Source organism: Epinephelus moara, chromosome 9, assembly GCF_006386435.1.
Source record: "Epinephelus moara isolate mb chromosome 9, YSFRI_EMoa_1.0, whole genome shotgun sequence".
Lineage (NCBI taxonomy): Eukaryota > Metazoa > Chordata > Actinopteri > Perciformes > Serranidae > Epinephelus > Epinephelus moara.
Window position 1 is genome coordinate 1,302,219 of NC_065514.1, and position 19,567 is coordinate 1,321,785.

A 19,567-nucleotide genomic window follows, 5' to 3' on the forward strand; every position below is an offset into this window, starting at 1 on the left:
CAAACTTTTCTCTTATCCTGTGAAATATCCAACACAGTCTCACTCCGTCACATATCGACATTTGGTCATGGACTTTCGACATCCACATACGATGTGCAAGGTACCCTGGGTGTGTTGGTTGTTAATGTTCTGGGCAGCCATGTCAAGTTCTGCCAGTTTATTTAAATGTAAATATCCCATTAATTGGGACCTCAGAATTGCATCTCTGCTCTTTGCAGATGATGTGGTTTTGTTGGCTTCATCAATCCGTGACCTCCAGCATGCACTGGGGTGGTTTGAGTGTGAAGCGGCCAGGATGAGAGTCAGCACATCCAAATCTGAGGCCATGGTTCTCTGCAGGAAAACGGTGGATTGCCTCCTCTGGCTTGGGAGAGATTCATCGCCCCAAGTGAAGGACTTCAAGCATCTCAAGTGAGAGTAAAATGAAGCCTGAGATGGACAGGTTGTTTGGTGTGTGATGCTGTCATGAGGAAGAGGGAGCTGAGCTGAAAGGCAAAGCTTTTGATTTACTGGTCCATCTCCGTCCCAACCCTCACCTATGGTCATGAGCTCTGGGTAGTGACCAAAAGAATGAGATCGCAGATGCAAGTGGCTGAAATGAGTTTCCTCTGTGGGGTGTCTGGGCTCAGCCTTAGAGATAGGGGGAGGAGCTCGGACATCGGGAGGGAGCTCGAAGTAGAGCCGCGTCAAAAGGAGCCAGTTAAGGTGGGTTAGGCATCTGATCGGGATCCTCCTGGGCGCCTCCCATTAGAGGTTTTCCAAGCACTTCCAACTGGTAGGAGGCCCTGCGACAGACCCAGAACATGCTGGAGGGACTAAATATCCCATCTGGCCTGGAGACGTCTCGGGATCCCCTAGAAGGAGCTGGAAAAGCCTCGCCTGGGAGAGCACATTGCCTTCAAGTTGAAATGAAGTTCAGCGAAAGTTCAATCAGGAAGACTTCCTTTATGCTATATTCATTCACAGTTCTCTCTCTGTCTCACTCCCACCACTTCAACTAAATCAGCTGATTATGCGCGTTCCCTCTCCTGGTTATCAAATCAAACTTTGCCACGATCTCCTTCAGCCATTCATGTTGCTGCTGCCACAGTTTAAATCTGTTCTACTCTCTGCTCCCAACAGCTGTCATCTTAGATGGAATCGTTGTGCCCTCCTCCACCCCATTCACCTCCAGTCACCTTATCCAGAGCCCAGGACAAGCTCACCAAAAGCCCACTCCTCTTCACATCCAGATCCTCAGCTCCCTCTTCACCTCATCTCATCATCTACACCAGCATTTAGACTCTACATTGGTCTAGACATCTTTACCGCCTCCTGGAATAGATGCCATCATGATGGGGTCTAATCGTCAAAGACTTTTCACAAGTAAATAAATATTATTTTCTCTCACAACGAGTCTGTCCTCATTTAAATTATTTTAAACTGCTTTGTCCCCCCGGGTCAACACTCTTTCTTTTACAGCAATCTCATGTTCTTCCACATCCTGCAGCAAAAAGCCTCTTCGTTCCTCAGTGTGGTGGCTATTTATCTCCAAGAATTCAAGGCCACTTGACTTTCCCTGTGGTCTCTCATTGATGACCCATAGAGATGTCTGTACAGGTGAACCTGCTTGGCCAGTTTTCCCAGTTGAACTGAAGAGTGCAGCATGCACAGTGGGCACCTAGTTACAAAAATTCAGAGGTGCATGACCAAGCACCGCAACAGCTTTCAGAGCATTTGCACCCCACGCAAAAAGCAGGCCTGCATCATTTTCTGGTGTACCGGGGACATTTAGGTTGAGCATGAACCACGCTTTAGTCTTGTGTTCATTCCTGCATATACTCTCATTAAAATGCATATTTGCTGTTAAAAGAAATCACCAAATAAAGTGAGTTATCATACCTGCACACACACACTTGGATATCTACAGTAAGATTCATATATTTTTTACTGTACTGCTCAGGAAACATGTGCTGGCAGAGCTTATTTAAAGCCCTGTGGCGACAGGCAGGCAGAGAAACTCTTTCCAGGTTTAAAGTGTTCTTCCTAGAAAGTTTTGGCTCCCCTGCTGCATCCGTCTAAATAAGTTACAGGCTCGGTGTGGATCACACGCACAACAGCGCCTCTTTAGTGTTTTCACCTTCGCTGTCTAAGAATAGCTGCAGCTCTGATGCCTGCATTGTTAGCAGGATGTACAGGACATTTGTAGCAAGGACATGTCAGGTTCTGTACAGTATATCAACTGAGTGAGCAAGTGAGATGTGCTTGTGTTGTTCTTTACAGGAGGGGGAGGAGAGAAAGGTGAAAAACAAAGACAAGATGACCGGGACAAAGGCGTCATTTCAGGGAAATATAACCTAAAAAAGACGGACTCGTTTCGAGCAGAAGCAATTAGACAATTACTTCTGTAGTCACTCACATAGGTGTCGATTTTGGGACATGTTCCCCTAAATATTTCGAGCATGTGCATTTGTTGCCCCACTAAAACCATCAAAGTAACAGAGGACTTTAATTCTGACAAAATTAAAGACATTTACACCATAAATTGATGCAAAAAAAAGGCACAAAATGGTGCAGAAAAATTTACCAGAATGCAGAAAATTAAGTTTTTGATGGTTAACATTTTCTAGCAGAACCCTCAAATCCCGTTTCGAATGAGCACTCCCCAAAAAGTTAAAACAAAACCTACGCTTTTGGCCATTTTTCCTTTCTGTTCATAAAACAGGCTGAGCGTTGTATTTATTTTGGTCAAGTCTGGCTTCCTTTGTTTTTCTTCTTTTTTTGGTTTTGTTTTTTTGTATGTGGGTCGAGCATGTTTGTTTGTAAATGTAATTGTTTCAGATGAAAATTAAATATAATATGAAAAAAATACACCTTTGCTCAATCACCAGGAAATTCTTTAGATTAGGTCTGCTTTTATTATTAAAAAATACCAAAAAATATTTGTCCATTCTTGCTTCCAGCTCCTTAAATAGGAACACTTTTCTTTGTCTTCTGTGATTCTAAATTGAATTTATTTATGTTTTTGGACTACCGGCCAGACGAAACGAGCAATTTGAAGGCGTTATCTCAAGTTTTGGATGATTGTGACAAACATCTTTCATTAGTTGTAACATTTTCCAGACTAAACAATTAATCAAAAACAAAAAAATACAACAGATTAATCGTTTGTTGCAGCCCTGAGCACTTTTGCAAATTACAAGCATGTCCAGTGTTTGGTCTAGTTTCATGCAAACATTAGCATTTATCTTACAGCACAGGCCGCCTTCACAGAAGTGCTAACACGGCTGTCGACTAATGGTGTTGTTGGTGTTTTGATTACAAGGAAATTTGCATCAATTAAGAGCAAAATCAACCACTGTGTGTCCTCCATGTTGTGACCCTGTCGTGTAGAGTAATCCAGGTTGTGGTTGTGAATGTTTTCTGATTTTACTGAGCTCACAATCGTGCATATTCCTAAATAAGGTGCATTTAATCAGATGTTGACGAACTGAGGCCCATTGAAGGGATTTTTTGGGGGAGTCTTTCCCTTAGCCACTGTGAGGGTCCAAGGACAGAGGGGATGTCGTATGCTGTAAAGCCTCTGAGGCAAATTGTGATTTGTGATATTTGGCTTTAGAAATAATTAATAAAATAATTTGACGTGCACTATATTCAATGGAAACTTGAGGGTACATACACAGTGCACAGAGGTATGTTAGTAGGGGAGTCACTCACAGACATGCACACTAAAAGTACAGCCATTTAAAACCCATGCAAATTGGGTATATGCAGAGATAGATCTGTTTTACCAACTGTACATGGTGTTCTGTGAGGTTTATGCAGCCTGTAATTTCACTGCTTGGAGGTAATACATGAAACTTAGCCCACAAACACACCATAATATTCTCAGCCATTAGAATCAGATGTATGGATCATATTGATCAAAGCAAAGCTACACTGATGGAGACCACCTGACCACTGCAGCTCATTCTGCCAAAATAACGCAGGGAATTAATTAACATTTGCATGGTGTCAATGTGCCTGATTAATGACAGACCTGAGCGTTAATTAGTGGTGACGCTGTGTTATCAGGTACACAACACATCCATCATCAGCGACTCACCTGCAGCCCGGAGTTTATCTGCAGTCCCGGTTCTTCAGCTGGATGTCCACACGGAGCCTGAACGCATCATAGCTGTCAGTTAAAGGTGTATTTCCCGGAGTGCGGTGGAGAGCAGCCTGATGTAGCGCCGGTGATGGTGTTTATGTTCAGCAGTGGAGGGTCAGCGGTGGCTGTGTGCTGTTGTCCCCCGCACGGAGCGTTCAGTCCTCGGTGTGTCCGCCTGGTGAGTCCCGCTGCTGTGGACGGATCTCACCGCTGCTCCTCCATCATCCAACAACACGTCCTGTCCGGTGTCTCAGCGTCGGTGTGCTGCCGGTAGCTGATGATATATCCAGGTTAGCGGTTACATCAGAAGACAGGACATCCTGCTGTCGGACACCAAGGGAGAAAGGCGCCCCCCAGCGGTGAACAGCCGCATACAGGCGTTAAGCATTGAGATTCCTGCAGAAAAATTACTGTTATCAGTGGTGGAGGAAATATTCAGAGCTTTTATTTTTTTATTTTATGACTGCTGTTTATATTCCTCTTTAGACATGAAAAACAAAAAAATGGAGGTTCATTTTACAAACAGGGATCCACTCTATAGCATCAAAACCCATGCATATACAGGAAAATGGCTTTTAACTAACTGTCCCCTGTATGCATGAAAGTGAAAGGGTTAAGTAAAGGTAGCGATACTTTTCTGGACTATATTGGAAATGATGGGGCCCGGGGCCCTCAGGAGGGGACTGTATCATCTCCATCTCCTTCAACATACCTGATTACCCCTGAGAACTGTCATGCTGTGAACCTTTACTCATTTTTTGTTGTTGTTTGTTTGTTTAGTTGTGTCTGTTTTAATATTTGTTTGTCTTTTTTCTTTTTTTCATATATATGTTTATTTTTATTTTATTTATTCTCTTTTTTTGAGCGTGTTCTGTATCAGTTCGGGAATAAGTTGGAAAAGAGGATGTTTATCTGTCATGCCCTTATTGTCATGATTCTCATCTCAATAATCTAAAAAAAAAAGTAGAAATACTAACGTGTAAAAATACTCTGTCACCGGTTAAAGTCCTGCATCCAAAGTTTAACATAAGTAAAAGTACAAAAGCATCAAAACAGTACCAGAAGTAAAAGTACTCATTATGCAAAATGGCCCATTTCAGAATAATGTATGACATTATTGGCTTATTGATGCATTAATGTGTTCATCACTTTAATGTTGCAGTTGGTAAAGGTGAGGCTTATTTTAATTACTTTATATCCTCCTAATTTCTCCTAGTTATTGGGATCAGCTTTATAGCGTTTTTCCACAATTTTTAGTTATTAAATTATTTTACTTATTTGCTTTTATCAGTTGTTGTGGCAGTCATGTCCCTTTTAACTTTTACATGCAATAAACTGAGGGGAAATATATATATATATTATTATTTTTATTTTTATTTTTCCTGCCAACCTCATGGTCTTCTGATATTATCAGATGGCAGTGAAAACCCAGACACAATTACTTTTAAGTAATTTTCTTTTTTCTTTTCTGTTTTTTATGTCTAAAGTTTATCAGTTTCAGTATTACACATTGGCCACTTTATTAGGTACACCTGAAAAAAATCAAATACATCCACTACAATAGTTTAGTCAGTAATTCTGCCTAAGTCAAGACAATAGGAGGCATTAATTTAATCATTTTTCTTAGGGTTATAGTTTGCAGTGGGGTTGAACTGGACTGTCTTATAATAAGGAGTTCCTGATGTTTCGCCTGACTCATTTGCAAACATGAAGCCAGAAGAATATCAGAAACACCTCAGAAAGAAACAAATTGTTGAATTAACATAACTATGACAGTGTCAACAAAAGTTGGCCACTTTAAACTTTGTAAAGGTGGAATATGTTGTATGTATGTACCTAATAAAGTGGCCAGAGAGTGTATACATATCAAAATGTCTACATTAACAATACGATTTTTAATCAGCTTTTAAGTTATCAAACTTGGTTCAGGACAAGGTGTTTTATAGGATCAGTATACACATTTAATCCTATAAAACAAAGTATTTTACAATGTAATTCCTTTTATAGTTATATCTTAATTTTTGACCAAAAGAATTCACCTATTAATGTGTGTGACATGTTTCGTCAGAATCCCTGCACTGTTTTACTGTGGGAATAATCAACCAGTCATTCATAATAAGAGGAGCAACACTTCTAGTTATCAAAAAAAAAGCTTCATTTATTGTGCAACAACAACATTATAGTTCCAGTGAAGATCATGTCTGGTAGTAAAACTGCATGGCAAAAGAAAGCAGTGCAAGAAATTCCATGCACAAGCATTGCTGAAGGAGAAACAACCGGCTGTTTGAAAATGTGTGTGTTTGCTGAAAAAGTGTGCTGGTTTGGATTTTACAAGTGGCTCTGATCCGGAGCGTCCAGTCCTGTTAGCGAATATGGAACGTAAAGCAAAGAAAGTGACGAGCAGTAATGGAAAGTAAACGAAGGAAAAAAGGCGATTTGATTCAAGTAAACAAACATTTCCTTCAAGTTCGATAAATTTGGCCCAAAACAAATACAAAAAAAACATTTGTGAAAGAAATAAAAGTGTAAAATACATATAAAAACATAAAATAAATACATTTGAAGTCATGTTAAAAAAATATCCATCAACACATGAACAAAAATGGCAGTGATATTTCCCAAGTGGATGAATGTCTCTGCTGGAAATTCTTTTTGATCATTCACATAGCAGATTTTAAAAATCTACACCTGAATATGGCGAGTAAAACATATCATATTAATATTTCTGTGACTAAAAAAGTAAATGACTTTACAAATCTGTGTATTTCTAAAAATAGACTCATAAAATTGCAATATCTTTCAGACATATAAAAAATATCCCAGAGTAATACGTATAAAAAGATGAGTTACTGTACAGATGGACTCATGGCACAGAGAGACAATCAGTGCAGTGTATAAAACCAAGACACTAAAGTTGTAGCATCTACACTGTGATGTAAAAAGACAGACATTGCTATATGTTGGCAGAGGAGCGGAGGACGTGGAATCTCTTCAGGGTCATGCGGATGGATCCCAGCTCACGATTCAGTCTCTCCAGACGATTCTCTAAGGCCACCTGAGCAGGACAGAAGGGCAGGACATTAACCGGAAACTACCGTAATAATTATTTCATTCATTTATGAAGCAAAAAAAGTCCAAAATTCTCTGAATCAAGCTTCTCAAATGTGAAGATTTGCTGCTTTTTAGCCACACTAGCAATCTTTCCATTTTTAAAGGGAAAGTAAAGACCTATCTTTTAAATATGTTTTTTTTGTTTGGAGTAATGTTACAGACTTAATGCAAAAAACACACCAAGCAGAAGCAAAATGCAGCTCACCACGATAATTACATTTCAGTCAGGAACACTTTAGTCAAAGAAAACTTTATTTCCATTTGCAGTATTATATTTGGTAGTATGGCTCTGTTCTGGGGCCTCTACCTTTCCTTGGGCCTACGCAGAAAGTCTCTTCCATGCGCCTAAATGGAAAGCCTAAGGCAGGGAGAGCAGCAGCAAAGACCACCCAGGAACAGAACAGAGCAGCATCAATGACAAACAGAAATGACATTAAGTCAGACACAGCATGAAAAGGAGGAGCTGGGGTGGAGGCAGGTTGCACAGTGGCCTGCAGAGGAAGCAGCAACAGTAGGCAGGCCAGAGCAGTTTAAATAGGGCGCCCTGAATGAGTTTCGCCAGTTGGTTGCATAGAAAGAAATCATGTGATCTATCAGCTGACTCCCTTCCATCAATCAGCTGCTCCATCAGTTGACTGGGCTGCTGACATCGTGTCCTGCCTGAACTAATGCTATGCTCAATTTTTCTGCAGCCAGGAGATGTGTTCATATGTTTCAGGTAGGATGAAAGTTTTTGTAACATCGGTCAACATGTCACATGTGTCACAGAACTCTGTTCACTGACTGGCTGTGAGTATTCTCTGGCTGCACTTTGCAGCAGGATCTAACGGTCGCAGCCGCTGCACCTTTCCAGTCACTACACGGCAGCTCGTTGCAGGCTGCACTTCAGCGTTAGTTTTTTGAGTTTAATCATTATTTTTTTAAACTATATTTTCATCCCTAATGTATATTTAAATGTATTGACTTTTATTTATTGAATTTAGACTTGCACCGATTACAATTTTTTGGGCCGATTCCGATTTCATTTTTTTCAAACCACTTCACAGCACACAAGATATTGCAATATTTTATATCTTTTCCTTATTAGAACATTTTTAACCAAGATACAACCAGCTTTTCAATCATCATCTCAAACAAACAAACAAACAAACAAACCAAAAACAGTGACACAGGTTAAGAAACATTTTCCTTTTTGCTCAAATATAACTTCAGGTACAGTATTAAAATAAATCAGTAAAAAAGGCATACATTAATAAATACAGATAAATGAGATAATATTTCTTGGCGTATAGCGTTTGTGGGTAATTTCTTTAATAGACAAAAAAGTAAAAATATCTCCTGTGGAAAATTCACACAGGTCTTTAGGACGCGCCCGCCAGTAAGCGCACGGACACGCGCCTCGTCAGTTTCAAGCGGCACAGTGCAGCAGTGAGAGCTCCGCAGTTCAGTTTAACACGGACAATTAACAACTTTCTTCTCTCTTTTGATGTGTGTGTGTGAATGTTTAAGGTGAGAAGCTGCCCATGTTTCACTTCCTCACATCGCCCAAGCCGTGAGTTACACATGTGTGTGTGTGTGTGTGTGCGCTGCTGATGTTACACGATGTCAATCATGCGGCGCGGCAGAAATTTGACCGGCGTTTTCAATCGCCATATTTTAGACCGACCGGCCGGTCGCAGGTCATGGCCCATCATGTGATTGAGGATTTATAGTTTTGCTCAATGTATTTAAATTTTTTTATGTGTAATTTATAGTATTTTTTATTTCTTCTATTTTTTGTCTGTGTTGTTTTCATTTGGCTAAATAATTGCATAACTAAATAAAGCTGAGTTGGTCAGTCCCTCACTTTGGGCTAGACTGAACATATTTCAACACTTATTAAGTGGATTGAAGTAATATTTGGATCAGATATTCATGATCCCCAGAGGATGAATCCTACTGACTTTGTAGTTCCCCTGACCACATTAATCACAAATGAAAGTAATCCTTGCCACTTGATTGGGAGCAGCAAATCTTCACATTAGAGAAACATATTACAAATAATCTACTAATATTTCAGCTGTAACGACGAACGAACATGGAAAAAAATGATATGAACATGATCAATATCTGATGTCTTACCTCATCTAACCTGGTCTGTAGAGTCACTCTGCCGCCTGCTCCAGGCATCCGGCTCAAAGCTGCCTCAATCTGACACACACACACACACACACACACACACACACACGCACAAATAAAGGTTAATCATTTATTAACAACAAAAATTACATTGATGCAACGACCAGCACATGACTGGTTGAAACACTTTGACTGGACTCATCAGATTAGTCTGTGTGTGTGTGTGTGTGTGTGTGTGTGTGTGTGTGTGTGTGTGTGTGTGTGTGTGTGCGTGTGCGTGTGTGTAAATGGGGAGGCAGACGTCCCTGTATGACCAGGACAGAGGGAGGGGTTAAAGGGGATGTGGACATGGACTTCCTAAAAATAGAAGTCATTTAGAAGCAGCATAAAAACAATGAAGTCTGAGTTACATAAGAGGTCAGGTGGGGATTACAGTCGTACTGCTGTGGCCTGAGTGTCGGAGGTACGCGGCTCCTTAAACACTAAATGTCCTCTGCTGAGTGAATAAGAAATGTCCTGGTTGATAGGTGGAATCGACGCAGTGTGTGATGTGACGAGTCAGCTCCTCTCACACACACTCACCTGCAGTTTCTCCTGCGTCAGCTCGTCAAACAGTTTCTCGGCTTCAGCCAGCGAGTGGAGTCTGTCCAGGAGAAGTGGAGCCGAGTCCTCACACGAGTCCTGCAGCTCACCTCCACTGCAGGCTCCCTGCTCCTCCCAGCCCAGCTGGGAGTTTCCCTCCAGAGGGTTCACACTGCCCGTGGACTCTGGCTGCTGGAGGTCTGAGGGAGAGGAAGACATAAGAGTCTAATGTAGGACACTTAAGCTGGATTTATGCTTCTGTGTCAAATCGACACCGTACATTACGCTGTAGCCTGACGTGCACCTCCCCAGAAATGTAACTACATGTCACAGTGACGCAGACCTCCCGTCTGTCTGTGTAAGCTGAAACCATTTCCCTCAGTGGAAACAAAGCTTTGATTTACTTTAATTTCACAGNATGTGTGTTTTGAATCAACTAAACTTTACAGCACTTCACAGAAACCTCCGTCGCCAACTAGTGTTTGGAGGTGTAACTGCAGAGTGACACAGACACACCACCGCACAAGTATAAATGCTCAAAACAACTGCAGAGTGACACAGACACACCACCGCACAAGTATAAATGCTCAAAACAGTGTAGGCTCTGCATAGAGCTGACGCACAAGTATGAATCCACCTTTACACTCAGTGGCCGCTTTGTTAGATGCACCTTCTCTTCCACCACATATATGTAGATGAAAGGAGGGCAAAATATTAGAAACACCTTTGTATAAAGCAGTTTGTTCACCATGGAGTCGTGCAAGAATAAGAGTTTTCTTCATGAATTCAAGGTAACGCAGGGTGAATAACTGATATTTATACCATGGTCTGGGTGAATACTCAATTGTGATTGGCTGCAGGGTGTCCGTTAAAAAGTGTTATAGGACAGCTAAAAAGACGTTCCGGTCAAATAGCCTGATGACAAGTTCTAAATTATTGCGCTGGCTCAACTGCTAGTTTGTAACTATAGCAACGGAGACTCAGAGCAGAGGCAATGGATTACAACGGGCATCATGAGTGATTTCATTGTTTCATTTAATTTATTTGGTAAATTTGATAAATTTGATGACTGGGATGCAGAAGAAGAGAGGATAGAGAATGAAAAGAAGAGGGAGAAACGGCACAAGGAGGTGACACCAGAAGAATTAAATAATTTAGAAGATGAGACACCTGGAAACTCGTCACATCATGACCAGGCATCGGTGTGAGAGCAGCCTGCAGGCTTATTGGGCTCCGTCAGCACAGGAGAGACGAGACTGGAGCAACATCTTGTCGTCTCCAAATGTCCCAACAAGCAGTGCTCAATCTGTCAATCTCCGTCCTTCAAATGCCACTATGATGGACATACCCATATCACTTTCAAATGTCACTATTAATAGTAATGTAGCATTTCATTTTAAATAGGAAACAATCGTTAATTTGTTAATGTGTTTATATGACTTAATCTCGACTACTATATGCTCATGAATTATTTATTGCAATTAAAAACGATTTTGACTAGCCTACTATTTGGATGTTGATTGAAACAAATTTTCTTGGGTCTATAAATGAACGCCAATGAATCATTAAAGTAATATCTCAAGGTTTTTTTTGCACGTCATCCTCTGACCACCAGAGTGTGTAACACACGAGCGGTAAGAAGTGCACTGGCTTTCTGAAATAATCATCTTCTGAATAATATCACGTAACGTTTAGCCATCATCTCACTTCCCTTCACTGATCAGTCGCTATGCTCTCTGCGCTGTGGCCACAGCGGGTTTCCACGGCAACGCCTGTGAACTACAGAGATTAAATAGTCCGCTCAGCTGTGGCTTGTGAAAAACTCTTGATTTTAACTGTAAAACACATTAAAGCATAAATAATTGATTTAATATTCATTTCTTTGGTAAGTGACCATGGTATAAGCAGGTTAATGCCCGACGAGGTGTCCATTATCAGGAATTAATGGACTTCGTGGAAGCAACCGTCCGACGCACGCCTCCGCATCGTCCATTAATTCCTGATAATGGACACCTCGTCGGGCATTAACCCTTACATATTTGTTAGAGCTTGAATATCTTACCATCTTCTCTGTCTGCGGACGTAAATTGGAGTTTCTTCCTGGGACTGCTGCTGTGGAATGAATGACGCCTCTGGTCAACTTGTCCATCGATCCTGTAGACAGACAAAAAGTGATTTTGTAAACCATTTTCTCCAATGTAATGTAGATAAAGCTGCAGTTCTGCCTCGCTGTGCTGTTTATAGTTCAGTTCATGCTTAGACTGAATTTTAACGAGCTAGGTGAAGAGAAGCTACTTTCTTTTTCTAGGATCCTGGTTGCAGCCAAAGCAGCTGGAGGGATAGTTATACTTCAGACAGAGCCAGGCTAACTGTTCCCCCTGCTTCCAGTCTTTATGCTAAGCTAAGCTAATTGTCTCCTGACTCTAACTCCATGCTCACTGCACAGACATGAGAGTGGTATCCATCTTCTCATCTAACTCTCGTAAACAAAGCGATTAAGTCCCTTGGTGTGGAATTATTCCTCTTGTGTGTGGCTCACCTTTTGTGCAGGTGTTCCTCTCTGGGCATCATGTGACCAAAAGCGGTGGAGTAGTTCTCAGTGGGGCAGCGTTTCGGACTGGACTTTGCAGACATGGGCATGATTAAAGTTCCTCTCTTTGCTGGATGGAAGAGAATAGAACATCATTAATTAAAACTTTAATACACTGAGGCAACATTAATTAAAAACTACATTCTCCAGAGAGTTACAGTGATGTAGAAATATATAATCATCTTGCTTTTATTAAAAGGTTAAGAAGTTATTGGGTTGGGTTAAATTATTTACAATCTAAGTCTCTCTATATAAATATATATAGTGGATTTTTTGTTAAGTATGAATCACAACTTGATGCCGTGGAGTTAGTTGGCTAAGAGTTTACTTATATCATTATATGAAAATCTGTGGCGCCGTCTGTGTTTATCGTTCGTCATTAATTTTCAATTCTTGTGTTTCGTCTGTCCAAAATGTAAAGAAGAAACATGTCACAGATCTGACAGCACATCTGCAGTTGGTTTCAATCAGCTTTGTGCATCCAGTAAAAAAGGCCTTTGATTAATTCACAGAGAAGTAGAGTTATGGTTCATGTACGCAGCATCTGGCTCCGTCACAGCTGCCAACGATGACATGCTGCCATTTTACTTCTGAAACGTTTACAGTTCACATTGAAACCATGACTGAGCCAAACACCATGTACATTAAAGACTTGGTTGACAGGTGAGTGTGTGTAGCCAGTGAGGACATACTGGGTGTCGTAGTGGGTCTGTTTCGATGTTCTGGAGGAGGCAGTGAGGAGGATCTGTGGCCCTCTGGAGACAAACTCCTCTGAGCTCTCAGCAGAGCTGCAGCTTTTTTCACTCCTCCTCCTCCTCCTCCTCCTCCTCCACCTCCTCGCTCAGCTCGTGCCATGACGACTCCTCCATGTTTAACCGCCTCCCTGTCCGCCTGCAGCCCTGCTCGCTCCTGAATCACCTCTTTGTGTTTCCGCTCCACAAACCCGACCGTGGTCCTCTGATTGCCGACCCCTGCAGAGAGAAAGCACACGGACGTGATGAGGTCCAGCTCAGAAACATGCAGCACATGTACAGAATCAGGATCAAGTCCTTGTGTGTGCTGTATAAAAAAAAAAAAAAATCACAAAGATTTTAGTAATCAGGGTGTTTGATCAGCTTATAATTACAATCAGACAATAACTGATTTTCTGTTGATCCTCTGATGCTTTATTATCTAATCCCAATTCATCAAAACAATACAAACAATAAAGAAAAGAAAAATAGAATTAGACCAATCAGAGCCTCTCAGTTGAGAGGACTTCGCTATTTTTCTTTGTCTTATGCGATAATAATTTTAATTTCTTTTACGTTTTGACTGTTAGTCAAACTGTAACTGTTCCCTCAGTTAGACCAAGAAACATGTCAGACTTTGCTGTGATTGACAAATGTAGAATAAGTCCTGATTGGAACTTCACAAAAGTCACATACTGTGAAACTGATTGCAGCCATTGTTCCCTTCTTCTCCTGCTGGTGCTGCAGGGAACAGTCGGTCACTTCCCCCCTCTTTGAACGACCTCCATGACACCCAGGCTGTTTCATTTCAGTGGCCTCAGTGGCAAATACTTTTGTTCAAAGGGTAAATTCAGCATTTTTCAACCTGAACCCTATTTCCCATGTTTTTGGTGCTAAGTGACTAATGTGAACAGTTTTTAAAAATTGGTCCAGTATTGAGAGAGAGCTGCAGCCAGCAGCAGAGAAACAGGCTGCAATGTACCCACGTGGAGTAGGTTCACCCCGTCAATTTACGTCCAGTAAAAGTGTTTGTTGTTGCCACTGACAGGCTCACATTGTTATTTTGAGGACACTACAGAGAAATTATTTTTTTTAACCTCTAACTGTTTTTTGGTCTGTTATGTGTCAAAGTCTCGCTAACGAGAAGTCTTGTTCTGAAAACTCATGAGAGGTGACTTGTTGCAGGAAGAAAACAGTGGACACGTTAGTGAGAGTTGGAGACAGGAGTGCCAGAAATAGTCTGTGGTGTTAAAGGACAAAAGGCATATCCTAACCTGGTAAGACCACCCTGATGACGTGAGCTCAACACTCTGTTTTGCTCTCTCCATCAGTCTGGACTCGGGACCACCCCAAACACTTTCAGTGGGCGAGAGTACTCGTCTTGACAGACAAACTCCTTCAGCCAATTGGTGTAACTAACACCAGGGAACATCTACTTCTTCCCCAACGGAGCCAGTTGATAAAATCAAGCTTTTGCCAAATCCAGTGGAAAGAACAAGGAAACCGTCTTTTCCTCAGAGAAACTCCAAGGGTGCAGATTTAAGATAATTTTTCCGGCTTTTTGCCTTTAACCGACAGGACAGTTAAGTGTGAAGGGGGTAGAGAGAGAGAGAGGGGGAATGCCATGCAGCAAAGGGCTGCAAGCCACAATCGAACTTGGGCCGCTGCAGCGAGGACACAGCCGCTGTAAACGGGGCACCTGCTCTAACCACTAAGCCACCGAGCCCCTGGGTGTATACTCTTGTTCTTGTTAAATTGTTGTTATTCGCTCTATTTCTACAATAACTTCCCTTATTGCTGTGTTTATTCAGCTAACATTAGAGTTAGCGCTTGTTGCTTCAGGAGCCGCCATTTCTGCTCTGCAAGCTGCAGCCCGCACTTTACATCAGCAACTACAACGCAGTCCCTGACTGGTAAAACAAAGCAAAAATAGGACACAGGAGAGAAACTAAACTCCAAACCACAGAGATTCAGTTAGAAGCTACAGACGTACTGAGAGCTGAACACACAGAGGGTCAAATTCACAAAAGGATTGCGTGGCTTTTGCGGCCGCTAAACCGGTAAAAATGGAGCAAACAGATACAGTCTAATTCACAAAGCACGCGCAGAGGGTGCTCCGGTGTTATTTGCACGTATTTAAATGAGGTAATATGCATATATTTGGCGCAAAAATTGCCCCTTTCTATGCAAATGAGCCTCATTGATAAACAACGTCTAATTCACTAACACCAGCGCTAATAGCCACACGCAGTTTGAGTGAAGTAAATAACGTCTTTAGAAAGCTGGTGCAAACTGGGCGCTCCTCTGTGGAAGCCTCTCGCCCAGACTTTCCAGTGATCGTGGCAGCAGTGATCGTCTGTTAAATCAGTCTGTAAATAATATTTTGACATTATTATTATAATCATTATTACTTTAATGGCATCCGAAGATATTGATGCGTTGAACAGGTGACAGTCTGCGGTCGTTCTCAAAACGCACTTCTGTCACGCACTTCAAAAGCAACTTTCAATAATTTATTTTACGAAACGGGGGAAACAAACTCGAACAAAAACGGTTCCATAATTCATATTAAATTCAAAAGATAAGGAAAAAACAGCTACAAGTGAGAGGGAATAGTGATAAAGTGGTCAAACTGGGTCAAATCCACAGCCTCAACCCATCCCACACTGTTAGACTGACTCACCAGCAGACATCACTACATGAGGGTATACAGTATTCAGTACTTTGCCAAACACTTACCATGCCATGCCATGGGGCTTATTGCCATCAGGGGCAAATCAGGGGCAAACTGCACTCAGCTGCCAAACTTTGTGGCCGTGTTTGCGCTGGTATATCATTAGCGCAATATCCTTTGTGAACAGGACGTTAAGACGGAGCAAACTGCGGGTGCAAGTGAAGTGCAATTCAAGGTGCTATCAGCGGCCGCAGTTCATTCTTTGTGAATTCGGCCCAGAGACTTTTAAAGACACCTTTCTCTCTGGTCTCCTGCAGACAGTGGGGAAGAGAGTCTCACAATTTTTTTTAGGAAGAAGTGGGGTCGTTGGGGTTGGCTGCGGTCGGCGAAATGCCACCGCTACCTGCTTGAGGACGGCTTTTGGACCTGCTCCTGAGAGGGTCCATCTCTAGTGCAGCTCGGCACATCTAAACTGATAATAGAAACGCAAATTGGTGTACGGCAGATGGTCTTACCAGGGTAGGCGTATATTACTCTTATCTTTTTTTTGGAGGGGGGGGGGGCATTTTGGCCTTTAATGGACAGGGCAGACAAGTGTGAAAGGCGGAGAGAGAGAGAGGGAGTGACATGCAGCAAAGGGCCACAGGCTGGAGTCGAACCGCTGTGGCAACAGCCTTGTACATGGGGCGCCTGCTCTACCACTAAGCCACCGACGCCCCAATATTACACTAATCTAAATGGACACAAAACAGAAGGCAACAAACAAAAGGTATGGAATAACCTTTGACTTCTCTGTGGTGTCTTTTCCACGCATAAAAACAATCTGAGCCTCTCAGTGCCAAATTGACGGGGTGTACCTGCTCCAGGTGGTCACACCGCAGCCTGTTTTGCTGCTGTCAGCTGCAACGTTTGCAAAAAACTGCAAACTTAAACTTTGGGTTCTAACCAAAAGTTGGCTGAAATATAGAACTTAAAAATCAATACTTGGGCACAGAGGTGGTCAATATGTCCAAACGTGGAGGCAGACTGTGGATTGATTTTCTTTTTCTTTTTTTTTATATTCTGGTGGTTTAAATGAGGGTTTTTCCTTGATATGTTTTTGGTGAAGTTTCTGGGGCAAACTTTTTTATTGATTGTGAATTTTCTTGTGCTGCTATTGTAAAAGTTTGAACAGCTTCTCCTGAACTCACTGGTTGTTTTATTAATTAGTCTTATGTAGTAAAGTCTGATGAAAAGGAGGGGCTCGGTCCAAAGCATCAGTGAGTTAATTCATATTTCCTGCATAAGTCATGGTGTGCAGACTTTGGGAAAGTTGTTTGTTCAAATTGGGATTTCTTTTACAGAATGTTGGCGTATTATTTCAAGCGTTTTGTTACCTCATTCGTACATGTTCAAGTAAAAAGTTGGAGGAAAGAAGATGAGACATGAGTTTTAAGCATTAACCAGTGAGTGAGTGTGAGTCATACTGTGGGTGGTGGGGCTGTTCTTACAGGGGGCCCGGCTCTCTGTGGCTCTGGTCTCCTCCAGCTCTATCAGGGCCCTCATCATGGGCGTCAGGGAACAGGACCCGTCTCTACGAGCGGCCTCCCGCTGGCTCTGCTCCTGGTGCCTGTGCTGAGGCAGAGACTGTTCACACTCTGGTGGAGACGCACACCTGCAGAGCAGAACAGGATCTCGGTTAAGTCACCTGAAATCTTCACTAAGTTTGGTTAAGTAAACATCAACAACAACAATAAAGACGTACCTCCAGCTCCCACCAGCTGAAGACGTGTCCACAGAGCTCCCAGTTCCTGATGACTTATCATTTGATGAATACTGGGACTTCTTGTGGAGACTCGACTGGTTGGTTTGAGGGAATGGGGATTTTCTGCCGCTGTTCAGCTGGTCAGATGGAGGACAAGGGGACTTCCTGCGGGTGACGTCAGGCTCTACTTTGCCTTTACTGGGCGACAGCAGCAGGTCGGGATGGTGGAAAAGACTGTGGACATGTTAAGAGCAGATTTACATTTGAGCATCTCTTTCTGCAGTCAAAATAAATATGTTTATTGTCAATAGTTTTTTTATTATTTTACGATCAGTGGCTGGAGAACGAACTTGTAGCCTTCGTGTCGTGCAGACAGCGTGTTGTTAGTAGTATTTAAGAATAAAGACCACACCAGAATTAACAGACACAGTGACATATGCAAGAAGAATCAAAAACATATAAATGTCTCAACAAGCCATACCAAAAAATAAGAATAAAATTAAAAAATAAATGTAGGCATTGATTAACTGATAAAATGTGACATAAATTCATATTTCAGTTTTACTTTGCTTCTTAATTTATTTATCTTTGTATTAATTCCCCTATTAATATATAATAATAATAGATGAAAATAAGTAAATAATACATGAATAAGTAAGTTCGGGAAAATTAATGAGAGGACAAACAGAAGGGGGAAATAATACATAATATAGAAATAAATAAATTTAAATACAAATTTAAGAAAAATGTAAAAATAAATGTAAAAAAAAAAAAAAAAATCAATTTAAAAATTAATAAAAATAAACAGAAAATTTTATACGATAGTAAATAACTAGGGGAATCAATATAACGCTAAATAAATAAATAAAGGAGAAAATTATAACAGAAATATTAACTTATCTCACATTTCATTTCATCAAAATAAATGTCTTCATTTATTTTTTAAAAATAATTTATAAATTAAATAGCATATTAATTTATTTGTCAAGTCTTCTATATATGTATTTATATTTGATTTTGGCAGCCTCCATTCTCCATAGTTTAATGTGCTGTAGCTGAACAGCTAATTAGCTATCTAGCCTACAAAACGGCGTCAGCAGAGCACTTTTCCCCTGTGAGTGTTTAATTGGTTTAGGAAAAGACGTGTGTTCATGTTTGTTCGTCAGATAAGAAGGAAATTGTAGCAGGGAAGCTCGTGTGCTTTGTTGTTCAAAGTCTGTGGATCTTCTGTTGTGTAGCTGATGGCTGCTGCCTGGCTGTTAGTCAGTTTTAAACATCTGCCTGTGATAAAACAGTGACTTTAAACAGGTTTCCAACGGAATAATAAGAAACAGTGGGAGCAATCATTAAACTACAAAATATTAAATATTAGTTTCTTCATTCTTGTACCTGATTTCTTTTTTTCTTTTTTACTCAAAGGAGAACACAGGATATGTGATGTACAGATTAGACACTGTATGTATCTAACATGCATAAGCCACAAATATAATCAGCCTATAACACCTAGTGTAGATATGAGATGCTTACCCAGCCCCGGAAGGTTGTGTGTTACTGTGGGAAGAATAACGCGCCCTGGCCTGGTTCTCATGCTCCAGCTGCTTCACCTGAGACTCCAGTTTGGAGATTATTCTGAGGGGGACAGACAGATATGACACATGGTCACATGATTTACAGCTACAGAGAGACAGGTGACTTAATGTTGGCTTCTTTATATACAGTCAGGTCCATAAATATTTGGACAATGATACAGTTGTCGTCATTTTGGCTCTGTACACCACCACAATGGGTTTTAAATGAAACAATGAATACCTGCTTAAAGTGCAGACTCTCAGCTTTCATTTAAGGCTTTTTTCAAAAATGTAGTATGAACCGTGTAGGAATTACAACC

The 19,567-nt window shown here is 41.2% G+C and overlaps 1 protein-coding gene across 4 annotated transcripts in view; it reads right to left on the minus strand.

The window, feature by feature from the left end:
- Positions 1–6,272: 6,272 nt before the first annotated feature.
- Positions 6,273–19,567, minus strand: part of LOC126395742 (M-phase phosphoprotein 9) — a 36,399-nt gene continuing 23,104 nt past the window's right edge. For 2 of the 4 annotated variants that reach the window (XM_050053431.1, XM_050053430.1), the window contains exons 17-25: positions 19,207–19,308; positions 17,680–17,913; positions 17,402–17,589; positions 13,223–13,501; positions 12,480–12,600; positions 12,003–12,094; positions 9,941–10,140; positions 9,362–9,430; positions 6,273–7,184 (exon numbers count right to left, since the gene is read on the minus strand). In XM_050053431.1, the coding sequence (XP_049909388.1) occupies positions 7,083–7,184; positions 9,362–9,430; positions 9,941–10,140; positions 12,003–12,094; positions 12,480–12,600; positions 13,223–13,501; positions 17,402–17,589; positions 17,680–17,913; positions 19,207–19,308 (1,387 nt within the window). In that variant the 3' untranslated portion in view covers positions 6,273–7,082. The remainder of the gene's footprint in view (positions 7,185–9,361; positions 9,431–9,940; positions 10,141–12,002; positions 12,095–12,479; positions 12,601–13,222; positions 13,502–17,401; positions 17,590–17,679; positions 17,914–19,206; positions 19,309–19,567) is intronic. The other 2 variants (XM_050053434.1, XM_050053432.1) reach the window with 2 other exon arrangements.